At 41.6% G+C, this 25,086-nt stretch overlaps 1 protein-coding gene across 11 annotated transcripts in view; it reads left to right on the plus strand.

Moving 5' to 3' along the window:
* The window catches only part of RBMS1 (RNA binding motif single stranded interacting protein 1), a 212,328-nt gene that overhangs the window by 153,008 nt on the left and 34,234 nt on the right, over window positions 1-25,086 (plus strand). For all 11 annotated transcript variants that reach the window (XM_060152786.1, XM_060152789.1, XM_060152787.1 and 8 more), the window contains exons 3-4: window positions 15,740-15,798; window positions 21,288-21,379. In XM_060152786.1, coding sequence (XP_060008769.1) covers window positions 15,740-15,798; window positions 21,288-21,379 — 151 coding nt within the window. The remainder of the gene's footprint in view (window positions 1-15,739; window positions 15,799-21,287; window positions 21,380-25,086) is intronic.

Below are 25,086 nucleotides of genomic sequence, written 5' to 3' on the forward strand. Positions count from 1 at the left end.
CAAGGGGGCAATTATCACCTTCCTCTGGATACAGTTTGGAACTGGCTCTGGCCCGGTGGGGGCCACCCAGGTAAAAGAAAAACAAATATTTTTACAAGCTGAGCTTTGAACAGTTAAGTAGTGGGAAAGGGTACTTAATATTTACTTAGGACTTTGTCTTTATTTTACCCATGTGCTAAAACAGATACCATGTTCCTTACAGGAGAGTGGGAGTGTAGATTATTAGGGTCATAATATAGATTATATGTAATATGTATTTGGCAAATAAGCACAGGAGAGATAATCATGTCATATCCCTCACCTCTCCCGTATTCTCTCGTATTCCCTATTTTCACTCTCAGCTCAGAAAAAGCCCACCTGTCCTTCCCATCCCACCCACACCCGGTGGTGCCTGGGATGGGGTCTGGGAAGAGGGATTTCATCTCCATCTGGTCGCCTTTTATTTGCATCTCATGTTAATGCCAGAGATGTTGCACTTTAAAACATAAAGAGCTTTACACTTACCTAGAAAGAACTCTGTGGGGGGGGGGGGCGGGGGGGGTGCGTGCGCACGTGCACACATAATGTATGTGTTTATATGTATAAAACTGTGTTATGTGATAAACTTTCTGGTTACTTTCTTTAACACCATGTCTTCAGTGATTCTCTAATATCACTAGGATCTCAGCTAGTACCGCGATTTATTTATTTATTTTGCGGTACGCGGGCCTCTCACTGTTGTGGCCTCTCCCGTTGCGGAGCACAGGCTCCGGACGCGCAGGCTCAGCGGCCATGGCTCACGGGCCCAGCCGCTCCGCGGCTTGTGGGATCCTCCCGGACCGGGGCACGAACCCGTGTCCCCTGCATCGGCAGGCGGACTCTCAACCACTGTGCCACCAGGGAAGCCCGCGATTTATTTTAATACCACTATTTATTTAATACCAAAAGTGTGAGAAGTCCACTTTTGAGGATCCCTTGCAGATTGTATGAGGCCTTTCTAAGGATCTATAAAGTGCTGCGTTTGTGTTCAGGACCCATTTTATCTTGACTGTTTAAGCATACAAGTTTAAGTACGCCCTGAATGCAGCAGGAAGTCAGGGGAGCTGAGGGCTCATTTAGCAGGAGAGTTAGCAGAAGTGTAAAGAGACACCATTCCTGGTGACGACGCCCATGTCAGCTGCATCCTAGAGAGAACTAGAGGGAGGTAAGCTAATCAGAAGGCTTCTCCCTGTTCTCACTTTTTTCTTATGTGTATTTTTATTGGGGGCATGGTCAGTTCATACACAGTTTTATAGAATTTTATTGGGCTGTTTTGACCCAGTCTGTAACTTGACATTAAAGTAAATGGAATGCTGTGTGGTATTGGTTTTTTTGTTGTTTTGTTTGTTTGTTTGTTTTGCGGTTCGCGGGCCTCTCACTGTTGTGGCCTCTCCTGTTGCGGAGCACAGGCTCCGGACGTGCAGACTCAGCGGCCGTGGCTCACGGGCCCAGCTGCTCCGCGGCATGTGGGATCTTCCCGGACCGGGGCATGAACCTGCGTCCCCTGCATCGGCAGGCGGACTCTCAACCACTGTGCCACCAGGGAAGCCCAGTTTTTTTTTTTTTTTTTTTTTTTTTTTTGCGGTACGTGGGCCTCTCACTGCTGTGGCCTCTCCCACTGCGGAGCACAGGCTCCAGACGCGCAGGCTCAGCGGCTATGGCTCACGGGCCCAGCCGCTCCGCGGCATGTGGGATCCTCCCGGACCGGGGCACGAACCCGTGTCCCCTGCATCGGCAGGCGGACTCTCAACCACTGTGCCACCAGGGAAGCCCGAGCCCAGTTTTTTGAAAGATGTTTTTGCCTTTATTCTTTTCGCTAATGATTCTGTGCATGTAACCATTATCCTTATTGACATTAATCTAACTGATCACCCAGGCCAGTCTTCTTTTCAAAGCAGGGGTACCAACCTCCCACTCACCAACTCCCTGTATTTTAGTGGTTCCCCAGATTTTTGGATTTTAAGGACCAATAAACTAAACAAAAGTAATTAGGGTTAGGGATCTAGTATCTTCTTAAATTTTTATTTTGCCAGAAAGGACACAAACTAAAACAACGACCACCTTTCATCACTATTTCATAAAAATACCCAGGGGCTTCCTTGGTGGATCAGTGGTTAGGAGTCCACCTGCCAGTGCAGGGGGACATGGGTTGGAGCCCAGGTCCGGGAAGATCCCACATGCCGCAGAGCAACTAAGCCTGTGTGCCACAACTACTGAGCCTGCTCTCTAGAGCCTGTGAGCCACAACTACTGAGCCTGCGTGCCACAACTACTGAAGCCCGCACGCCTAGAGCCCATGCTCCATAACAAGAGAAGCCACCACAATGAGAAGCCTGCGCACCTTAACAAAAGGGTAGCCCCCGCTCGCCACAACTAGAGGAAGCCCGTGCGCAGCAACGAAGACCCAACACAGCCAAAAATTAATTAATTTTTTTTAAATACCCAAAGTGTTTTATTTATTTATTTTAATACCAGTATTTATCTAATACCACTACTTATATAATACCAAAAGTGTGAGAAGTACATAATTTTAGATTAAAGTTAACTCTTTGAAAAATTCACTGCACTTGTTTTTCTGTTTACCACTTGGCGATCATCTCTTCCTGAGTTGGTTTTTGTGAACACCTCCTAGGCAGCCGTATCCCTGACCCAGGTCGCCTCCCAGCCCTGCTTGAACACTGCTAGTGGTGGCAAGCTCTCTACGATAGTTCTTAGACAGGATTTCTTTATAGTTTTTTCTTTTCCAGATGAGCATCTGCAAGGCTGTCAGCCATTCCTTCCTTGGAGAGCTCAGACTAGGTAAAAGGAGATGTTTAGAACAAATGCGTTTAATGTAGAAAGCACTCAGTGAAAGCAGGCTGTTGTTATTCATCTATTCCTCCCCTCCTTTCTCCTGAATGTTGACTGTTTATCATTTGTCAGGCGCTATGCTGGGGCCTGACAAAGAGGAAGCAGTCCAAGGACGCATATCTAATGGGGCCGCAGACAGGGAGGTGATGCAGCCGCGCGCTGAGGGTGCACAGAGAGGCGGTGTTGACACACCGCCATGGGCAAGTGCAGAGGGAGCCCTTGGCTTGGTCAGGGAAGGTCAGAGAAGACTTGCTCCTGCTGGAGAGGAACATTAAACTGAGGCTTGCAGAATGACACTGAGTTTCCCAGGTGAAGTAACATCTTACAGGTCAGAAAATAAAGATGGATCAGGGCAGATGCAGGGACTTATATAGGATCTACAGGCAAGCTGGAGCCCTATGAGTTGCCTAGGGCTGCTGTTACAGAGTACCACAAACTGGGTAGCTTAAGATGACAAAATTTCACAGTTCTCAGGGCTAGAAATCCAAATGAAGGTGTCAACACAGCCATGTTCCCTGTGAAAGTTGTAGGGAAGATCCTTCCCAACCTCTTCCAGCTTGTGGTGGTTTGCCAGCAGTTCTGAGTGTTCTGACTTACAGCTGCATCTCTCTCCCCCACCCCTCCCCGGACTCTGTCTCCGTGTTCACATGGCGTTTGCCCTGTATCTCTGTGTCCAGATTTTCCTCTTATAAGGACAACTGTCACATTGGATGTAGGCCTACCCTAATGACCTTATCTTAATTTGATTATATCTGCAAAGACCCTATTTCCAAATCAGATCACATGCACGGGTACTGGAGCTTAGGACTTGGACATGTCTTTGCTGCGGCAGGGGGGCACAGTTCAAGCCATAGCACTGGGTATCAGGGAATGGTGAGCCAGGGGGCCCAAAAGCATAATTTCTTTCTATAGTCAGGATCCTATAGTTTCCTCAGTACAAACCTAAATCATTCAGAGAGCTTGAATTTGTTCCTAATCAAAAAATCCAGGTATTTTCATGAGAATAAACCAAGGCTTTCCCTAAATTTATACAGTCGATTTTTCCGCCCTTGTAACTTATATGTAAGACTTTTCCCTATTAAATATTATAGTGTTGGCTTTGGCCAAGAATTCATGCTGGCCTATTGAAATAATTTCAAGTATTCATTCTGGATCTTACATTCACCATCCCCCCTAGCTTTGGGACATTTATGTATTTAATAAGTGAGCTATCAGTGACCTGATTTATGGCATTTTTAAGTGTTGAAAAAGTGCTGGCCGAGAACAGGGCCTTGCGGCACATCCCTAGATGCTTCCTTCGTGCTGACTGTGACCCTGACCATCTGACTAACTCAGTCACCTGTTTAGCTAGTTACCCACTCATCCAAACCACATTTCCTCTTCCCAGATATCCTCGTCTAATCCATGAGCAAATAATGATTTTTATTTAGCTGAAATCAAAATATACTACGTAGCATTTCCGAGCAACCTGACTTCCTCACCAACCCCCAAAGGAAAAAGGGCAAACGTTAATGTGCGTGACTTGCCCTGAAGGACTTCACGGGTGCCTGTTCTTTTCACCAGTCTTGCTAACCTTCTATTTCACCAATCCATTCTGGAACTTTCACTTCAGATCAGCATTAGCCTTACTGCCTTTCATTTCTAGAATCTAGTTTTCTGTTCTTTTAAAGAATCAGAATGGTATTTTTCCTTTCCATTAGCACCTCTCCTATTATGCAGGTTTTCTCAAAACAACCAAGATTGGAAAATCCTTACTGATTAGGTCATGTAAATAAGAAGCACTTTTAGCCCCAGTCTTCATTCACAGCCCCCTTACTTGCATCTTCTGGAAAATGCAGTAAATTCAAGCTATCTTGAGAGTGAGGCATATTACCTTCATTTGAAATACGGTAATATTGTAAAACTGATGCTAAAGTAACTTACAGCACACGACTCTCTTTGGTTCCCTTCTTTCTCATAAAGATAATTCCTCTCTGATTCTCTTAAATTTTAAGATTGTAAATTTTTAGAGCCATACTACTCTGTCTTTGGAATGATTGGTTATCTGCAGTGTCTAAGGACAGTCTTATTCAGAAGCAAACCAGTAGGAAGCCAGTGTGGGAGCCCTGTTTATCCTTTTCCATCAGATCCGCTCTTCAGAGACGTGACCACTGTCACAAGTGACCCTTGAACGAAATATCTAAGTTTAGAAACATCAACTGTGCTGGCAGGCTACATTAACATTCCCTTGCCTATCAGCTCAAGTGTATTTTTTTTACTAACGATACATTTATATTATATCCCCAGATTTCTTAAGAGCTGAAGTGAGTAAAATAGATATCATTTTCCTTTTCATTCTGTTCTTCAGGCGGGCTTTTCAAGGTCATGGGGCAGTCAGGATTTGTTACTTAAAAAAAGGATGGCCTGACAGCATTTGGAAATTGATATGCTGGTGCCGTGTTCTGGATCAAAGCCAACATTAGTGTTCAGTCTAGGAAATGTCCAATTTGACGCTGTCCTTTTTTAGCTTGTGTCAGAATCAAGAGAAAGTTCTAGGTAATTTGCACACTCTGTTTTAATAGTTTCAGATAACTCTGTTTTGCTTCAGAGAGCATGTTTACTTTTACTCTCTGTCATGCTGTTCTTGTTTTGAATGAAGCAATCATTTTTGGTTTTCGGTGTTGAAGTTTAGTGCATTCAGTTTCTACAGACTCTGAAACAGTTCTCTGGTACTGTGTGTGTGTGTGTGTGTGTGTGTGTGTGTGTGTGTGTGTGTGTGTGTGTGTGTGTAAAAGCTTTCTAGTTTTGATTTCTTTGAAAAAGAGCGGAAATTTAGAGATAGTTGCAACAGGTCTAGGAACCAAAACTCTTCTCGGTGTTTTGGTTTTTTTCCCCCCAGCAACCTTTTACAGTTTCATTTTTGGTAGCAATTTTTAATTCCGTGTTAAACACCTAAATTACCTTGCTTCCCTCATTTGTTTTTTAAGCTAAATTGGGATAAAATACAAGGCGCCATGTTCATTTTCCAAGGTAAAATGTAGTATTTCCCTGCTCCCTGCAACTGCCAACCTCCCTGAATTCCCCACACCAAACACTTTAAGGGGAAAAAATGTGTACTCCATGTTTATGTTTCATTCACTGAACCAATATATATTGAGGGGTTTCATTATGCAAAGATCTGTACTGAAAAGTAACCATAAAAATGGTAGGCCTGGGCTTCCCTGGTGGCGCAGTGGTTGAGAGTCCGCCTGCTGATGCAGGGAACAACACGGGTTCGTGCCCCGGTCCGGGAAGATCCCACATGCCGCGGAGCGGCTGGGCCCGTGAGCCATGGCCGCTGAGCCTGCGCGTCCGGAGCCTGTGCTCCGCAACGGAAGAGGTCACAGCAGTGAGAGGCCTGCGTACCGCAAAAAAAAAAAAAAAAAAAAAAAGGTAGGCCTACAGTTTCTCAACATTTTGTGGCTTAGGACCATGTCATTATGAAGGTGAGGAGAGTAGTCTAGCGCTCTCCAGTGGTTAGAATTGGAAGTGCTGTTATTCCAAAGAACTCTGGGGCCGGGGTGGGGGGCATGGGGAGAAAAGGTTAACATTTATTTGTTACCAGATATCTGTTATGTGCCAGCACTGTGCTGGCCCCTAGTAACGGTGCCGTGAGTTAGGTGTTATCACGCCCTAGGTGACAGGTATGGTACAGATGGGGATGCTGAGGCCAGACACCCACACCAGAAGCACAGAGCTGGTTATTGGCCGAATGAGCACTTGAAAAGAGTGCTCTCGCGCTCGCTCGCTCTCGCTCTCGCTCGCTCGCTCTCTCTCTCTCTCTCTCTCTCTCTCTCTCTCGATAACTCCATCTACTTCCCAATATAATATTGTCTTCCTTCTCGTAAAGTACTAGATCATCCTAAAGGTGAGATTGTTAAAGCAAAGAAAATACATTACAGGTTTTGTTGGGAGAGGGAGAAAATTTTTTAAATGCTCTATCATTGTCAGTTCATAAATTCAACTCAGAAAGAAAAGACCACTTTATATAGTTAAATTGCCTTTGTTTTACAAGTTAGACATTTATCAGTGTTTTGAGACTTTTCAGGACTCATTTTTATGTTAGATAATCTACGTTTTACTTGCAAAATTCTGGGTTCCATTTTCAGCAAGTATTATTTTCCTCTGACATATTAGTACTTGGGAGCACTAATTTGGTCCTGACCATCTGTGACTGCATCTGTAAGTGCTGCAGTACAGTGACTTGTGGCAAAAATACTGTCAGAAGATAGTGTCAGTGACCCTTTGTGTGCTGTGTGCTCTTTAAAAACCAGAAAATACTGTAAAGCTACTTTACCCTGATTGCAGATCATAATAGACTGGATACTAAGCTATGATAGCAGATCTGTATAATAAATCCAGTGCTTTATAGTGTTCTTTTCGTTTAGAAGAGAGGTATAAGTTTTTCATAGAATATGGCAAAAAGTGCATCTTAGCCATTTCTAATGAGGTAGTTTTAATATTCATTCTATATGAATTATTTAGTTCAAGCCATACATGCAGTACACAGCATCAATTGTTACTTTTGTACAGCATTTATAGTAGATTAGCTGTGCCAGCAGGAATGTTGAGAAGACAGGGTAGCAGGAGTGGTTCTGCATTTAGTCAGAAGAGGTTATATTCATCCCCAAATCTGGGTGCAAATTACCAATTTCATTTGTGTTCTGAAAGAATGTGTTTATCTTAAAATTTCAGTGTTTTGAAAAACTAGATACGTAGATGTATATGTTTTCCCTTGAAAAACATGATACTTTGTCCCAAAGCTTCTGTCATTTATTCTCCAGCAGCTCACATGTCGTAAAGCAGCCCGTCTGGCCGAGAGCTGGACCACCTGAGGATGGTGTGCACTTCTGCTAAATTAATCTGCAGGCTCCAGGTCTGGGACTGGGGCTGAAATTCACTGTCCTTTCCAGGGTAGTTCAGAAAAGTGAACCATGGTGATTCCTTTTCTCCATCTCCTCTGCCTTCACAGAGGCAAGCCACTAGCTTTCTATAACACAGATACAAATAACATGGGTTATTTTTCTCAGATGTTAAGTTAGAGCATTTGAGGCTAGTTAGAAGAAGTCCTCTGTCTTAAAAACTTTCCTATCTTTTAGAACCTTTCCATTCTTCTCCTAGCTCTCCTCAGCCCTCCATGGTAACTTCTTGAACTTGAGTGTTACTGCTTGAGTACGGAGAGCCAAAAAAATTAAATAGTAATAATAAACCAAAAATGTGACATCTCTCTTTGCTAATTCTAGCCACAAGATTTTCATTAATCTTACTAAAATCCTGCTTTCATCATATCATTCCGCACTTGCGAAACCTCCAGCCACGTTCTGTTCCCTGACTCCTTTTCCTAGAACCCGAGGCCCTCTAGGACCTTTTCAGACTTGATTTCCGATCTTCCCCACACAGCTCGCATTAGACACATTCTTCTGTTTATTGGCTTCCGTGGCCTACCTCAATTTCTGTTTTCCCCAGAGTCTTTCTTGCTGAACTTGACCTTCATCCTACGTTTATGCTCCTTTTATTTAGCATTCATCATACAGGATCTCAATATTCTTAATTATTTTTTAATATTCAAAATTTCTTACGTTCCCCCTCCCCCACAATTATCCCCCTCAGTGGCAGGAACGGCATCTTACATACTTTTCATAGGCCTTGGATGGTGAAGGGCATGCTGGAGACGTGCTGTAAATATGTGAGGCTAGATTTGATTTCTTGGTCTGGCCTCCTTCTTGACTGTACTTGTCTTTCCTGCATTCCATTCACCTTCAGCACCAGATTGGGTTTTGACCTTCAGGGCTGTAGCAGCTTTTCCTGCCAAGCATTTTCCTTCTTCCAACCCTGACTTCCATTCCAGCTGCATCAGGTGCAGCTTCCTGTTCTGTTCCATATACCAGGAACCCTGTATGCACAAAACATATCCAGCCGTACCGCACAAGTGGAAGGGGCAGTTAACGAATATTAGGACAAATACCGTATGCTAACACATATATATGGAATTTAAGGAAAAAAATGTCATGAAGAACCTAGGGATAAGACAGGAATAAAGACACGGACCTACTAGAGCATGGACTTGAGGATATGGGGAGGGGGAAGGGTAAGCTGTGACAAAGCGAGAGAGAGGCATGGACATATACACACTAACAAACGTAAGGTAGATAGCTAGTGGGAAGCAGCCGCATAGCACAGGGAGATCAGCTCGGTGCTTTGTGACCACCTAGAGGGGTGGGATAGGGAGGGTGGGAGGGAGGGAGACGCAAGAGGGAAGATGTATGGGAACATATGTATATGTATAACTGATTCACTTTGTTATAAAGCAGAAACTAACACACCATTGTAAAGCAATTATACTCCAATAAAGATGTAAAAAAAAAAAAAGTGAAGCCAAAATGACTGGAATTCAAAATGGAATATCTTTCTGTACCTTTAATTTTTATACATCTTAGAAGTCTTATAGAAACAGTGAAACTCTTCAAGGCCAAAAAGGTGAAGTCTTAGAAAATCTGTCTGATATTGATTGCCTAATTTTAAAATTTCACATACATATACCTCATCCTCAAATGCTTACCACTTCCTGTACCAAGTAGATAAAGAAAATAGAATGAGCTGAATTATTCAAGGTACTGAGGATTCAGGATAACATGGGTAAATGACTCCTTCTGCTAGAAAGCAGAACTAGAGAGCTCTTTCAGGCCTCATTGTGCAGCAAACTTTTCTATTAGCAAAATGAATGTAATTTATACTTTCTTTTCCTTCCCCTATTCAACCACTGTTAGAAGACCTAAAGCAAATTGTAGGAAATCCCCTTTTCCTGGGAGGCCACTGGAAAGATAAAGTAGCAAAAAAAATCAAGTTAGAAAATGCATGTACAGTATCATCCGGGTGTGGGTGTATGTCTGTGAATTATTTTCCCTTTTCCCCCCCACAAGTCCACAATAACAAAGGGCTCCTAGTTCCCAAATCCATTCCCACCAAATAGATCCCTGCATTACTCCTTCTAAGCTTTAAAGCCAGCCATACCTCCTCTTCACTGATACATTTGTTCTCTTGGGCCTCTTATTCCAAATAGAACAATGTTGTCTACCCAGGAAGTCAGGGAACAACTTTCTGAATGTTGTCAGCATCTGTGTTAGAAGCTTTAGCAGTTCCAGGGTCTGCCCTCATCCTCATGCCACTTGTTTGGAACTGTGCAGATTCACAGTGGGAGCAGCTTTGAACCTCTGGAACAGTCTGTGGTTGGCGACCAAAGTTTCCACACTTGTCAGCGTGATTGGCCAAGCAAACTTCTGTCTCCCTTCTTTGCTGCTGTGTAACCTTTAGTGGGTCCCTTACTCACTCCGCTCCTTCGTTTCACAACTGCAAAGTGGGAATAAAACTTCACCTACTCAAAAGGTCACTGTGAAGATTAAAATAATTGACCTAAATCACCTAAAACAGTGCCTGACATAACATAAAAGCTGTATAGATGTAATCTGTTAACTTCTGTTATTCCCCTGAGTTAACTCACTAGGTCATAGGCTTTCCATTGTGGATACTGATTTGATAGCCCATAGAGGTTTGGTTTTTTCTCATTTCAGTCCCCTCTCCCTCCTTCTTGCTAATTATTGTCATTTGCACGGGCACAGCCTCTCTCACAGTGGCAAGTTTCTTTGTCCTTCAAAGGCAGTTCAGCTATTAAAGCAAACAAAAGCAATCATCCTATATGCATGAGCAATATCCCACCCTTTTTCACATCGTTTTTTGTTTACATTATAGGTGTACACTTTTTCTTTCTTTTTTTTCCCACACACCCATTGCTTTTTTCAGTTTAATAAGTTTGTAAAATAAACTAACATAAACCTTGCCAATGACCCTATGGTGCCTTAATTGAGTTTCCAACTGGGATGACCAATACTAAAATAACTCATCAACCCTTACCGCCATCTGTTGGTGGTGGGTGGAATGGACTCTATTCTCCAGAGCCTTGGCTTGTAACTGGCCATGTTCAAAAGTTCCAAGTTCCCTAGTAGATGAGAGAGAGGAGAAAGAGACTGTGTGCGCGCCTGAGTGCCATGTGCAGACACTTGTACGTGCACACTGGACAAAATCTGTAAGGATGGGCTTCCCTGGTGGCGCAGTGGTTGAGAATCTGCCTGCCAATTCAGGGGACATGGGTTCAAGCCCTGGTCTGGGAAGATCCCACATGCCGCGGAGCAACTAGGCCCGTGAGCCACAACTACTGAGCCTGCGCGTCTGGAGCCTGTGCTCCGCAACAAGAGAGGCCGTGATAGTGAGAGGCCCACACACCGCGATGAGGAGTGGCCCGCGCTCGCCACAACTGGAGAAAGCCCTCACACAGAAATGAAGACCCAACACAGCCATAAATAAATAAATTTAAATTTTTTAAAAAAATCTATAAGGATACGCATCAATCCATTTAACATTTCGTATTCAGGACTTTAGGTGATTCTAATATTTCAGTCTGCTTTTCTGTGTCTTCTAATAACAAATACGCATTTCTCTTGTAATTATGGTAAGTTTTCAAAAAGGTAGAATTAATGAAGGACTAAGTGGTGGGGGGCAGAGGAGAAAATGAAGCTTTATTTTAGTAAGTGCAAACTAAAATATGCTTAGATTTTATACTATAGCAGATGAAAGAAGAAATGGAAATGGGGGAGAAATGACAAAAGCTGTGGTACAAACAAAAGAAACTTGGGTAGCTTCTAAGCGAAAGGTTTTATTGGCCAATAGGTTTAAATGTGAGATTTTTACTTGTTATCCTCTCCCTTTGAAATTCTCATTATTCTGTAGTCCTGTCTCTTAATTACTCTTTATCCTTTTACTGTCAGAGCTTCCTCTGGAGTGGATTAATCTACTCTCAGCAAAGAATATTATATCCTGGGTAGCCAGGACTGTGCGTCTGAGCCTTGTTACTTTAAGCTGGGTAAAACCCACAGAATCTTCATATTCACATTTTCCCCATTAAATTCTGCAGCTTGCTTTCTTGGGCATGCATCTCCTTGGTGTCCTTGGAGTGTGAATCCTGCCAGTGAGGAGGCCTGTTTTCTCCTAATAAATCCTATGTCCCTGTTACTTGACTTTTTTTTTTTTTTTTTTTTTTTTTTTTTTACAAATTAAGTTGCAGATAGGAACAAGGGGAGGTGAAAATCTAGTTGCTTTATGAATTTCTATCCAGATATCTGTTACTCTTGCAGGCACTGCTGATCAACAATAGAATTAGACTAAATGTTAATCATCTGTAATGACTTCTCCCCCCCGCATCCCATCCCTTGCCTCACATTATTAAATCTTACTACAGATAAGACTAGCAGAGGGGAATTGCTCTGAAGCCTGCTGCCCCCTTTCCTGTTCCTTGAGGTGCCGTTTGCCAGACGGCTCGTCCCCATATTGTAGATCCTTTCTCATGTCATCAGAAGAACTTGTTCTGTGCTCCATTCCCACAACATGGTGACTGCATCAGCCCCTGAGAAGCTAACTGAGTGAACAGGTCACAGAAAAAGATATTGTAGGAGAGGAAAAGGCTTCAAAACCCTGCCCCACCACCACCCCGGGTAACTCCAGAGAAGCGTCTCACTGACCCTCTGATTGCATGGAGGCTAGTATGCAGTAGTTCCACAGAGTGAAAACTGTTTTGACTTTCTGGGAAGTCATGGGCTTTCAGTGTTAACCCACAAATCATGATGAAAACCACAATAGAAAGTAAAACCGATAAATTTCAGACATATTTCTTCTCCTGCACACACCCTGCATCCCTCCTTCAACCATGAACCACATACTTATTTCTTGTGTCTAAAACAAACAAACAAAAAACTTGCTTTGGTTTGAAAAATAAATCTATTCCAATCCCTTAATAGATCTTCCACTTTTTTCCTCACCTTTCATACTCTGAGTATGTAAAGGAAACATTGTTTCTCAAAATTATGTCATAGATAAATTGCAGTGAACACTTAAATTTAACTGTTTTTGAGCTTTGAGGTTTTAGGCGAGAGCTTAGTCTCAAAATTTCTATAAGCTTTTGTTTTCCCATTAGCAAAAATGGGAATAATAACAGCTACCTCATAAGATTGTTGTGAAGTTAAATAAGACCATACATACGAAGTGCCTAGAAATTTAGGAACTGAGTAAATGTTATTCCCTTTCTGGTTTCTTATAAAATCGCCCACTAAATGGTTGAGGCGATTAGGGAGAGTTTCGTGGAAAAGTTAGTGTTGCAACAGGTTCTTTAAGTTCAAGCATGGATAGAAGGGGGCAATGGAGAGATAAGAGAACCATGTTCCAAGTAATGCAGCAGACTGGGTTGGAAGGACCAGAGGCTAGAGGCAAGAACTATGATATGCCTTTTGTATAGGTGTAGGCACAGTGAAGGGAAGGAGTGAATATTACACACATGTCAGAGGCAAAACTCAGAAGAGTGATTGACTGACTGGATTCAGGAATGGCTGAGTTGAAGACGTCTCAAGGACCACAAGCTTGGTGGAAGATTGGGAATGTGATGATGCTATTGAATGAAATGAGATATGAAGAGGAGACAAGGAAAATGCGTTTGAGGTTCTTTGGGGGTGGGATTTAGAGAATAGTGGACATGAGGTAACATCTAACTAGATATTTAAGTATCTTAGTAAGATACTAAGATAGTTAAGTAAAAAGAAGAAGACAAAAACTAAAGCTTTGGTTAGATTAAAAAAAAAACAGGAAGGAGAAATGGGCTTCATCAAAGAAGATGTATAAGTTAAATCTGTGGTACTGGATGCATTTCCTAGGAAAAGGAAGGGTTAAGGGTCTGATTATCAAATGTGATGAAAGTACTTGGTTAAGGAGAGAGAGGAGGAAGCTGAATGGGCCAAAAAAAAACACTGAAAGGGTGCCCAGAAAGGTAGGATGAGGTCCTGAGAGTGAAGGTCCTAGAAGCGTAGGTGTGGAAATAAGGAGAAATGTCAGATGTAGCAAAGATCAAAGAGAACCCAAACCAGAGTGGAGTGTGGCATGGATTGAGTCTAGTGCTCTCAGGAGCCTCTTCACTTTTCCTGCTTCCCACATCTTCCTCTCTCCATGTCTTCTTCCCCATTATTGTGGAGAGCAGAACCAGAAGGGTAGAAGGCCAGCCCCTGACCTTCTCTAAATTTGCTTTCTTCTGTTTGGTTTACAAAAGACCCTGAACTCTGTGACCGCAAGCAAAGTCTCTTAATCTCTATGACTCCCAATCCCCTTATCCTACATTGGAGTCATACCAGTTTTCTTCCCTACTTTTGCAAAGGGCTGTGATAGGGATGCAGTCTAAAAGCGTTTTCAGCTAAAACTTGTGCAAAGGAGAGAGTGCTGGTACATATCAAGCTGTCCGTAACCTAGGTAGATAAATGGTTGCTATAAGGTGGTCTTTAAATCACTTATTGTTTGTGTTTTGCAGAGTTTAAAAAAATTTTTTTTTGTAAGCTTAGTGACCTGTGTTAAGGTTGTTATAAATACTCAAAATCTCTACAGGGAATTGAAGGTGTTTGTGTAGTCTTATGCCTCTTGGATGTAATTGTCATTTGAACCTTAAATTATCTTTACTTTCATGTGCCCAGTTAGTAATCATTTGATTACATGATTATACAGAGTGAAGATTAACTGAGGGAGAGAGGTGGCCCAAGCCATTTGTTTCCTCTAGATAAGTATCTTTCAGCTTGTTCAATACATAAAATAGAAACCTGCAACATTTAGAATGGTTTAAAGTGCTGCACAGATACTTCCATTTTCTAAAACTTTTAAGAGTCTTTTTAGTCCTCAGCAGAAATCACGAGAAAGTAATATTAGAGAAAATGTGAAATTTTTAAAGTAAATACATAGGAAAGTAAAATTTTGGAATTTGCCACATCTAAATGGGGAAATGTCTCAGATACCTCAAGTATGTTATGTGCATTCCCCAAAAACCTAGTAATTTTTAAGAGTTATTTTTCAAAGGTTTTTCTTCTCCGTTTTTAGAAGACAAACATAGCGGTGCTTTGCATTGTGGTCTGGTCACTGTGAAAGGATGTAGGTAGTACATATATTTAAACTCTGCTGCCCCTTTGTTTCTGATAGCAGTGCCCTCAATTTTAATATTCTGAATTTTTTTCCTTCTTCTTCCAACTTCTGTTGTACATTAAGGAATTTGAACACATTTTTCATACAAACCCTCATAAAAGTAATGCTTAATTCCTGATTCATTGGTTTATATTTTTGCATTGCCTGTTTCTTGCACACACGTGCCCACACACACATTAGTGAGTACACCGTATAACTATTATTACAGCATTAAAAGAGGTCTTAATAAAGGTATTTATAAACAGTTGTCAAAATCTTAGGTAAAAAAGACCTGTTTTAAATAACACATCAAGTGTGTTAAAGATATATACACATACGCACCTTTCTGTGGTGATCTAGAGCCATGCAGAGCTGCCTGCAAAAGCAAAATGAATAGATAAGACCCAGGCAGCTTTCCCACCGTGATTAGTTCATAAAGGCTATGTTGATCTTAGTACTTTCCATTAACACTTCTGTAGCCTTGCCTTTGGGTTTGTATTTGACCACAGACATGGTGTTACTAGACGAAACTATTTTTATAGAGCTCACATTCCATTTTTTTGGTCCCAAGATCATCAGGTAAGTACCTGATTCCTCAAAGCTAGACATCAAACTGTATTCCGGAGATTCAAATGAGAGGCCTAGCTGTTCCCCCTTTTTAGTTTAGTTTGTGTTTAGAATTCTCATTTCCCGTCCCCTAGTAAAGAACATTTTGTACTTGAAAGTTTGCAGTTGTTTGATAAGTGTGTGTGTTCTCTGGACTTAGACATTAATAAAGGTTCCTCAATTATAACTTCTTTTTTTCTCTTTTTTTTTCTTAGATATGGGAAAATTGTTTCCACGAAGGCAATTTTGGATAAGACAACGAACAAATGCAAAGGTATGTTTCGTTGGCTGTTGATTTGCTAAATCAGGGCTTTAGAAAAATAATGGAATTTTAAACTTGATCTTTGGTTTCAAAACTACCTCCATTTATTAAAATCCAAATCTTACATGTCACCCAGTTTCTGTCTTGCACAATGTCAGCATATTGCTTGCGTTTGTCCCTGGTTGAGTTTTGGCTGGAAACCCAACAGCAGCTAGCCCTTTGCCAGAATCCCAGATTTGATGCCAGTAGAGTTAACATGCAAAATACCGGCTGGCATTTATCCCCTGCTCTTAAAAGGGGAGTAGAGTTAGAAAATAGCTTTTCTTTGCTGAGCCTGAGGAGATTAGAGCTGCTTACTGAAGACCATTGGACTGCACTAAAGAACTGAAAAGATTACATATTGTGCAAATTGGCTCTATTAATTAGAGTAGTTTTAAGCAGTACTTAATTACATGTTTCAATACTCCCAGTTGTTCTCTGCTGAATGCCTGTTGACAATATTGGCAGCGGGGAGGAGAGAACCATTTTCACTGACCGAATTGTAATAGGGAGGGGAGGTCATACGCCCCTTTGAAATATGCTGCTGCATTAATTTGATGCACTGACCTTCAGTTTTCCGTGTAATTAGGATGAGCTCATGCGGCTCCATGAGCTGGAAGAGGAGGCGTCTGGAGTAGGCAGCACTGATGCTCTGTGGTTCTGACTTTTAATGATCCAGCATCTTAACAATAGGCATGTGATTTCTAGGAAAGGGGAAGAATGGAGTCAGCTGACTTTGAGTCTAACGACTGACCCCGTGAATTGAAATAAGGTTGACAGAAATAGGCAGAGAAGGCAAATCTCCTCATTAATTAGACCCCAGTTTTTCAAGTAGTGGTGATGGCTGTGGCTTAGCACAATCTGAAAAAGGCAGAGAACATAAATGAAGCCTCTGGATGGTATGGTAGGGCCTCACCATAGAAGCCAGCCGTTTCCTTTAATCTGGACTTGAAGTGATTCATTGTATTTCTGTCTCTTCTTCAAAGCTCCTGAATTTAAAGGAGCTATTGTGGCAAATATCTAAGCCCATGTTTAGTCAACATGGCACATTCAGGCAGTTTTGCCTTAGGACGGTGAATAGAGCAATGCTTTACGTAGAGTGGTACTCAATTAATATTTTCAGTGAATTAAACTGGAGAGAGTCAAATTGTAGACTGAAATGTCTACCCAGTTACCAGATTAGTCTTGTTTACCATATTTTAAAATGATTTGGGTGAGCAGGGACACAGAAAAAAACCTTTTGGTTTTATAACAAAAAAAAAACCGGACTCTTGCAGGTATAAAACAGGAAGCTGATCTCAGCATTTGTTTCAAACCAAGAGAGAAATCACAGTAGACAAGTCGTTTTATAACCTTACCCTTCCTTTCTTCCTCCTCACCTCCCCAACCCCCTTACCCCCAAAAAGAAGTCTTCGCAGCAGATCAGTGTGTTAAAAAAAGCACAGCTGCCCTAGTTATGTGAGAGAGAGGACCCAGAGGCCTCCCTGGGTGAATTCTCTGCCACACCTCTACACTGGACACGCTACTGTTATACACTCTTTTCCAGCAAGACCCTATTGCCTGGAAGCCAAAACTCCACAAAATGCTTAGCATGATCTGGAAAAGGTACAAGTAAAGAAATACTAAAGCTAAACTGAACATCATAATACAAACCCATGATATTTGGGAAGGGTCCGAAGATAAGTGGAGAGATTTTGGGGACTTCTAAATAAGGATAAGAATAATTCAGCACTGGTTTTCAATACATGTCTCCTGTAGATGTTCTCCTAAATTGAGTCTCAGGAGAGACTGCCTTATGTCGGGGGTGGGGGGGTGGCGATGAGAGAAACCTTCTGAGTCTCTTTGTGTCACACAGGCCTCTCAGGAAGAAATAGCAACAGATATCTGGGGTGTGGGTGAGTGAGTGAGGGGGAGAGAGTAAGCAAGAATGGGTTTATAAAATTCTGGGAGGGAGAATGAAAGAGCTCCTGAAAAATAGTAATTTTAGGACAAATGAGAAAAAATAACACAGCATAGCTCATAATAAAGAGATAACATGTTAGCCATGTTACAGATAACTTGAGAAGGTGGGTAGGTGGATGGATGGATGAATATAGGTAATGCTTAAGAGGTTATTAGTATAAATGGAAAGTGCTTGTGTTGTATACAGTTTTTTGAGAGTTGAACAGATCAAAGAATTTTATACCTGGAAATTAGAGACGTTATAGGTCATAGAACATTTTTTTGGCACAAAACTTTTTTTTTTTTTTTTGCGGTACGCGGGCCTCTCACCGTTGTGGCCTCTCCCACTGCAGAGCAGAGGCTCTGGACGCGCAGGCTCAGTGGCCATGGCTCACGGGTCCAGCCGCACCGCGGTATGTGGGATCTTCCCAGACCAGGGCACGAACCCTTGTCCCCTGCATTGGCAGGCGGACTCTCAACCACTGCGCCACCAGGGAAGCCCCACAAAACATATTTTGAAGCCTCTCTCCAGAAGACAGAATTAAGCTGAAGGAAATATTGCTCTGAATAACATGTTATCGTAGTTATTAAATTTAAAAATTCACTATTCAGTTGCTCTTCTACCTTTCAATTTTTGTCAGTTTTTGGCCAAGAAAAGGTATTTAAATGCTTTTCAGCACTGGAATATATGGTAGTTCAGGACCAAAAAAAAAAAAAAAAAAGCTTACAACGGATTGATTGTGACACCCGACTGGTTAATTATCAGTGTTTACAGAGTTGCATATAAGACCAGAAAACACACACACACACACACACACACACACACACACACACACACACACACACACACACACACACACACACACACACACACACAGACATAAAATGGGTGAGGATAAGTCAGACCAAAGGGAAAATAGGGGTAAGAGCAGGAAACTCCATGTTACTATAGAAATAGCCCTGTATTTCTTAGTTGCCAAAGCAAAAATAAACATACCTATTCCCGTGATTCAGTAATCACAATGTAGAATAAAATCCAAGAAGCAGGAATACCATAACTGTTCCTGGTCCTGAGACCTGAGAAGAATCCTCTTGGGGGTCCAGTGAGAGGATGCTGTGTTACTTAGTTTATCCCACCTTCAGAAATATCTGTGTACATATTTATATAATGAAACCCATGGAACCTGTGAAACTCATTTATATACTCTTATACTTACTTGAAAGTAATATAATAGAGGAAATGAAAGAGCCCAGGGTTGCATGCTTACCTGTTATATTTGTTTTTCAGCAAATATTTATGAAACAGCTATGTAGTAGACATTGGGCAAGGCCAGAAAAGGTTATAAACAGTTAACTAAAAATGCAACCGTTATGGATTTTTCCTAATAAGGAAGTAACAGATAAAATAATACTAATATTACCTGAATGAATATCAATTTCAACTACATGAATATCAAACCTGAGATCTTCTATTTATTGTAATTTATTGACAACAGCAAGATTAAGGAGGGTGTCTTAAATATCCATCAGTAGAAGTTGCATCCTTTCAGTGTAGTTGGGTGTTCATTTATGACCTGCTTAAATTGTATTTGGTAGTAAAATATGTATGAGAGTGAGAGAGTGAGTATGTGTGTGCCTGTGTGTACCTTCATAACGGGTTGCATGTTAGCATTAACGACAGGTTTCTAAAAAATTTCCAAAATACGTTTAACCTGACTTCTAACCTGGCTGTTGAGTAGCGTTCTCTGCTTTTACTTGGGTCAGCCTCTTCTTTTTCTTTCCAACCTGGCTATTTCTCCATTCACTGTCAAAATCAAATTAGGCCTTATTCCAACCCAATTCCAAGTACTCGAAGGAAGCTGCTGCTTGTTTCAGCTTTGACACTTCTGTCTCCTAAAACATCTATTTCTGTAATCCATAGTCTAGTTCACTAGTTTTGTTACCAGGCAATATTTTTGGTATTAATACTGCACACTCACCTTTGGACTACTTCTGAAGTTTCTGTTTGGTCTTGTTGATGCATATATTTGCTTATTTTGACACTTAGTTTCTTCCTGTGTAAACGACTGTAGCTTTATAATATCTGCAACTAAATGATAGGGCTGGCCCCTCTTCTCTGCAACCTCCAAACAGGGCTTTTCTTTTTCAAAATATTCTTCCTCATTTAAAATTAATTTGATGGGCTTCCCTGGTGGCGCAGTGGTTGAGAGTCCGCCTGCCGATGCAGGGGACACGGGTTCGTGCCCCGGTCCGGGAAGATCCCACATGCCGCGGAGCGGCTGGGCCCGTGAGCCACGGCCGCTGAGCCTGCGCGTCCGGAGCCTGTGCTCCGCGATAGGAGAGGCCACAACAGTGAGAGGCCCGCGTACCACAAAAAAAAATAAATTAATTAAGAAAATAAAATTAATTTGATAATAGCTTTGAATTCCAAGGAAATCTCTGTTGGTATTTTTGCCTGGTACCCTGATCTTTTAAACAGTGCGCTAAATAGAATTGAACCTTTTCTCATAACTTAAGAGTTACAGTGACAAATCAGTGACTGCCTGATTTAATGCAGTGATGCTTATGGATCAGTGAAGTTCATGGAGCTGTTTGCTCCTATGCTGCTTGAAGGCCTGTTCTTTGTATAGTTTTCCTCTTTTGTTGATTGCTATTCATTTTCACTAATGATCAGCATATGGATACCATCCATGTGATTATCTTGTAGCAGCCCTACCCTCAACCCGACCCTTTTTCCCCATTATTTCTTGCTTTTGATTTGTCGTGGCCAGGCAGAATAGCTGACCAGCTTATTTTAAATGTTTGAAAAGCTGTGGATAAATAAGCTTTGAACCAGGACCTCTCTTAGGAGGTTATTTATTTATTTGTTTTATTATGTTTTGTTTTTAGACTTTAGGACAGGAACTGCTAAAACAGCTATTTTGGGTTTCTGGAGCCATTCCCCCCCCCCCTTTGTTTATTTTGAAGAGATCATGAGCTCTATTTTAGATAAATAATGATATTTTTAACCAAGTTCTAACATTCAGATTATTTTATATTTGGGGTATCCAGTGGTTGTACTTAACTTATTTGAAAAATAAAATGTAGTCTGCAGAATAAACATACACTTGGAAGCTCTGTAGGATAGCACCATCTTTCTTACCAAATTATTAAAAGTGCTACTTCTCTGAAGTTGATTTTTTTTCCTTTTTTTTTTTTTAAATCTTGGTATAACTCAGATGTCTTTTTTTTTCTGCCAGTAAGTACAGGACACCTGAGAAAAAGATCTGGAAAAGGAAGAAAACTGTTTGTTTGTTTCTTCCTTTTTTTTTTAAACTTTGAAGGGAAAGTTGCCTAGCCCGTGATAGATGGGGAAGGACAGCTCGAGGAGGATGTTGCATTGCGGCTGTAAAGCTTGAGACATGTCAGAACGTCAGGGCTTTCATTTCTGTTGCCTGCATCAGAGACCAAATGGAGTCATCCTTTTCCTCTATGTAATCATAAAATAATGGCTTAAACACTAAGTGTGTTTTGCATTTCAGGTTATGGTTTTGTCGACTTTGACAGTCCTGCAGCAGCTCAGAAGGCTGTGTCTGCCCTGAAGGCAAGTGGGGTTCAAGCTCAAATGGCAAAGGTGAGTTGAGAGCCAGTACTCACTGCTCTGGTCTCTGGCTTTGGTTCTGAAGCTAGATACGTGGCTTTTCCTGTCACCATCCAAGTTCTTCCTTCCATCCCAGTGAGGCCACAGTTACCTGTGGACACTTGTCCCGTGCCTTCGCATCCTCAATGGTAGCTATTTTGCCAAAGACTGTTCCTCATAAATTTATATGTGAAGAAGGGTTTTATAACTGTATAAAATTTTACATAGCAGATTATGTAACCCCCTAAGTAAATGGAGAAATAGCACCAGATTTTCTCAGGTAAGTGGGTACTTGTGGGCTGAAGCTCTGTACTGTAGTTTTTAAAATAATTTTAAAATGTCAATGCTTAAGGAATTAATACATTTTAGAAACACTTCCGAAGGTAATTGTGTATAGAATGTCATATTATGAAAGAATAACAAAATACAATCACATATGTATGCGTTGTACAAATATACTAGTAGTTTTAATGCAATGTAAGCTACAGATACTATTTCCTCTGTGTAAAAGTCAGTGATTTTTAGACATTGGTTATTTATGGATTATAAATCTTCTCTTTAGTAGTTCTGCAGTAGCTTTATTCAGGACTTGTTTTGATGAACTCTTAATCACTGAAGTGGTATTTATGCTCCAGTCTTGTTGCCTAAATGTAAACTTGGCATACCTAGTGCCAAGTGCATACCTAGTGCCTAAAGTGCGTTTATTAAGATACTCATACAGTTATGTACATATTTTTTTATTTGTGGTTTTTGAATTGCTACAGAACATATTTTCAAGTTTGAAACTTGGCAGTTTGATATCTTGTATACTCTTTTCAAAAGATCGATAATTTTATATTATCTAGTGTCTTGAAGTACGGAGGAAAGTAATTTTGTGCTGTCCTCTGCTGCTTCTGAAGAGTAGCATGTGGTCATTCCCTGAAGGGTATTCACATTTCCATAAGGAAAGAAGATTTATGGAAGTTAAAGAACCCTGGTTGAGATAAGTTACCTGCTAAGACCTTAAAGCTGTTGAAGGACATATATGCAGCTACCAGGATAGAGATTTACCTTGATTAAAAGATCAGCATGGGGCTTCCCTGGTGGCGCAGTGGTTGAGAGTCCGCCTGCCGACGCAGGGGACAAGGGTTCGTGCCCCGGTCCGGGAAGGTCCCACGTGCCGCGGAGCAGCTGGGCCTGTGAGCCGTGGCTGCTGAGCCTGCGCATCCGGAGCCTGTGCTCCACAACGGGAGAGGCCACAACAGTGAGAGGCCCGCGTACCGCAAAAAAAAAAAAAAAAATCAGCATGAATAAAGATTTCAGGAATTGATGAAAGGGATCACCTTTCTAAAGTAATCCTTGACTTTTAATATTTTTAGACCTTTGGATTGAGTTGGACTTATTTCAGATGTTTTTAAACTCCAGAGGAAGAAGCTAAAATAAACAAACTGTAAATACTAAGCCATGATTTTTAGATTACTTGTCCGTAAGTAGTTTCCTGTGGTATTGTTGAAAGACGGTGATTATGAGGCTTGAAATATATTTAATTGTGAGTATGCAATACCTAAGTTGTATATGATTTACAGAATGTTTAATACGCCTATGTAAACAGTGGGTAACCATACATTTTCTAAGCAGGACTTTTAAGGCACAATTGGAAAAGGGCTCTATTTTTCCCTCTGTTCTGTCCATTTCCTCTACTCTGTGAAGCTCCTGTTTCTTCTTCTCATGGATAAAATCTAGGGCAGGTCCCATGACTTTTCTGGCTACTCTCGTAATTTTGAAAAGTTCCTTCAGTTGTTTCTTTCATTTCAGGTCTTTCTGGTTAATTTTTTTCAGTAGAATGCCCCTTAATTGTTTTCATATCCAAATTTCAGGGAACATAATTGTCTTTCAGTACATTTTCAGCCTTTCTATATGTATTTACACCAATCTCAGTACAATATTTTAAACAAGATGTTTAAGGGGGAAATCTCAGGTTATATTCCAAATACAGTTTGTAAATGTCAGAATTGTGTAGAGGTTTTGAAAACTCTGCTGAGAGTCAGCAAAAAGGGATGTGTGTCTTGGATGCCGCTGGTGCTAAGAGAAATGACAACTTACAAAGCAGTTGTCTGCTAACAACCATATTGATAATTTGGTGATCAAGAAGTGATATTTTAGGGCTTCCCTGGTGGCGCAGTCGTTGAGAGTCCGCCTGCCGATGCAGGGGACATGGGTTCGTGCCCCAGTCCGGGAGGATCCCACATGCCGCAGAGCAGCTAGGCCCGTGAGAGGGAGAGGCCACAGCAGTGAGAGGCCTGTGTACCGCAAAAAACAAAAACAAAGTGATATTTTGAAAGTTTACATCCCAATATAACCATGTATTACGTGTATACAGACACACGTGCAGATGTGTAACAAATGTATTTAGTTGCATTTTAGGAAATTGGGGGTTGTGAATAATGGTAATACATTATACTTCTTACTTGAAATAATATGAAATAGGCTCCTGGTTAACATTTTGATGCTGAATGTCTGATTTTTTTTTTTAAGAACACATTTCCAATGCTAAGTGTGTGATACCTATAATTGAAATGTCCAATCCTGTTTATTTGACAAAATTTTGAGTGCCGTATAATATTAAAACTTCTCCCTTCCCCCAGCTCTGGTCTGCTCTAAGTAGTAAGCTTGTCCTGGGATGGGAGCATGGTTAGTTTCTTTCCTATTTCCCAAATGTGTGTCTTTCCCACTCTTCCATAGCTAGCTGTGGTTTCTAACCCCTCCAAGGTTGGAGCAGTGGCAAAGGATGGGAAAGTTTCTTGACCTGACAATTATGTGATATGGTGTTGATTTCTCCGGGCAGACAGAGAACTGATGCTTTCCTTAGTAGAATGCTTTGCTCTCTCCCCTGTAGTTCCTTCAAGCTAGAGAAGACGTGTCCTCAGGCTGTTAGCCTCAGCTCCTGAGAATCTAAGGGTCTGCCTTCAGCCCCTTTCTTCTAGGGCCTTCTAATCCTTCAAGACAGCCTTCCTGGAAGGCTCTAACACAACCCTGGGCCAACTCTACCTGTGTGGCCCACACTGATGTGTTTGCCAGCTGTCTGTGGGAGACTAGTTACCTCCCAATTGCACTTATAGGCCCCTTCAACCAGCCTTTGCCTTTTAGATTCCTCAGGCGTAAGTCAGACATTGATTCATTGTATCCACCAAGCTCCAGAGGTCACAGACCATGCCTCCTGAGGGGCCTGTTGAAGCCCCCCTTGCTGGACTGGCAGTGATGGGGGAAGCAGCCCCTGTGGTGGGACTCAGAACACATCAGCGGTTCTCTCCACATGCGTGTTCATTCCACCCTCTCCAGCCCCTCCCAGGCAGACGAGAGGTGGGTGGTCAGCTGAGCCTCTCAAGCCAGATCTCAGCCACTCCTATGCAGACTTTGTGTAGGTGGTCTGGTTTCTCACTCTGGAACGTGGGCATGCCTAAAACCCATTTTTTGGTGACTTCTGCTGAAACAAAGTTAGAAAGAGGGCTATTTTAACTACCTGCTCCAGGTACTACAGAGGCCTTTTTTAGAGCGGCCCCATGAGCACTTACCTAGGCATCTTTTCAGTGCCGGTGATATTGAGTAGCATAATATATTAAATATATCCTGTTTGAAGAAGTCTTTACAATGCATTTAGTCAGAACCGGACTGGGCATAGATTGGCACTGTACGTTGTGTCAACAGTGCACTTTGAATGCCAG

Source organism: Lagenorhynchus albirostris, chromosome 6, assembly GCF_949774975.1.
Source record: "Lagenorhynchus albirostris chromosome 6, mLagAlb1.1, whole genome shotgun sequence".
Classification (NCBI taxonomy): Eukaryota; Metazoa; Chordata; class Mammalia; order Artiodactyla; family Delphinidae; genus Lagenorhynchus; species Lagenorhynchus albirostris.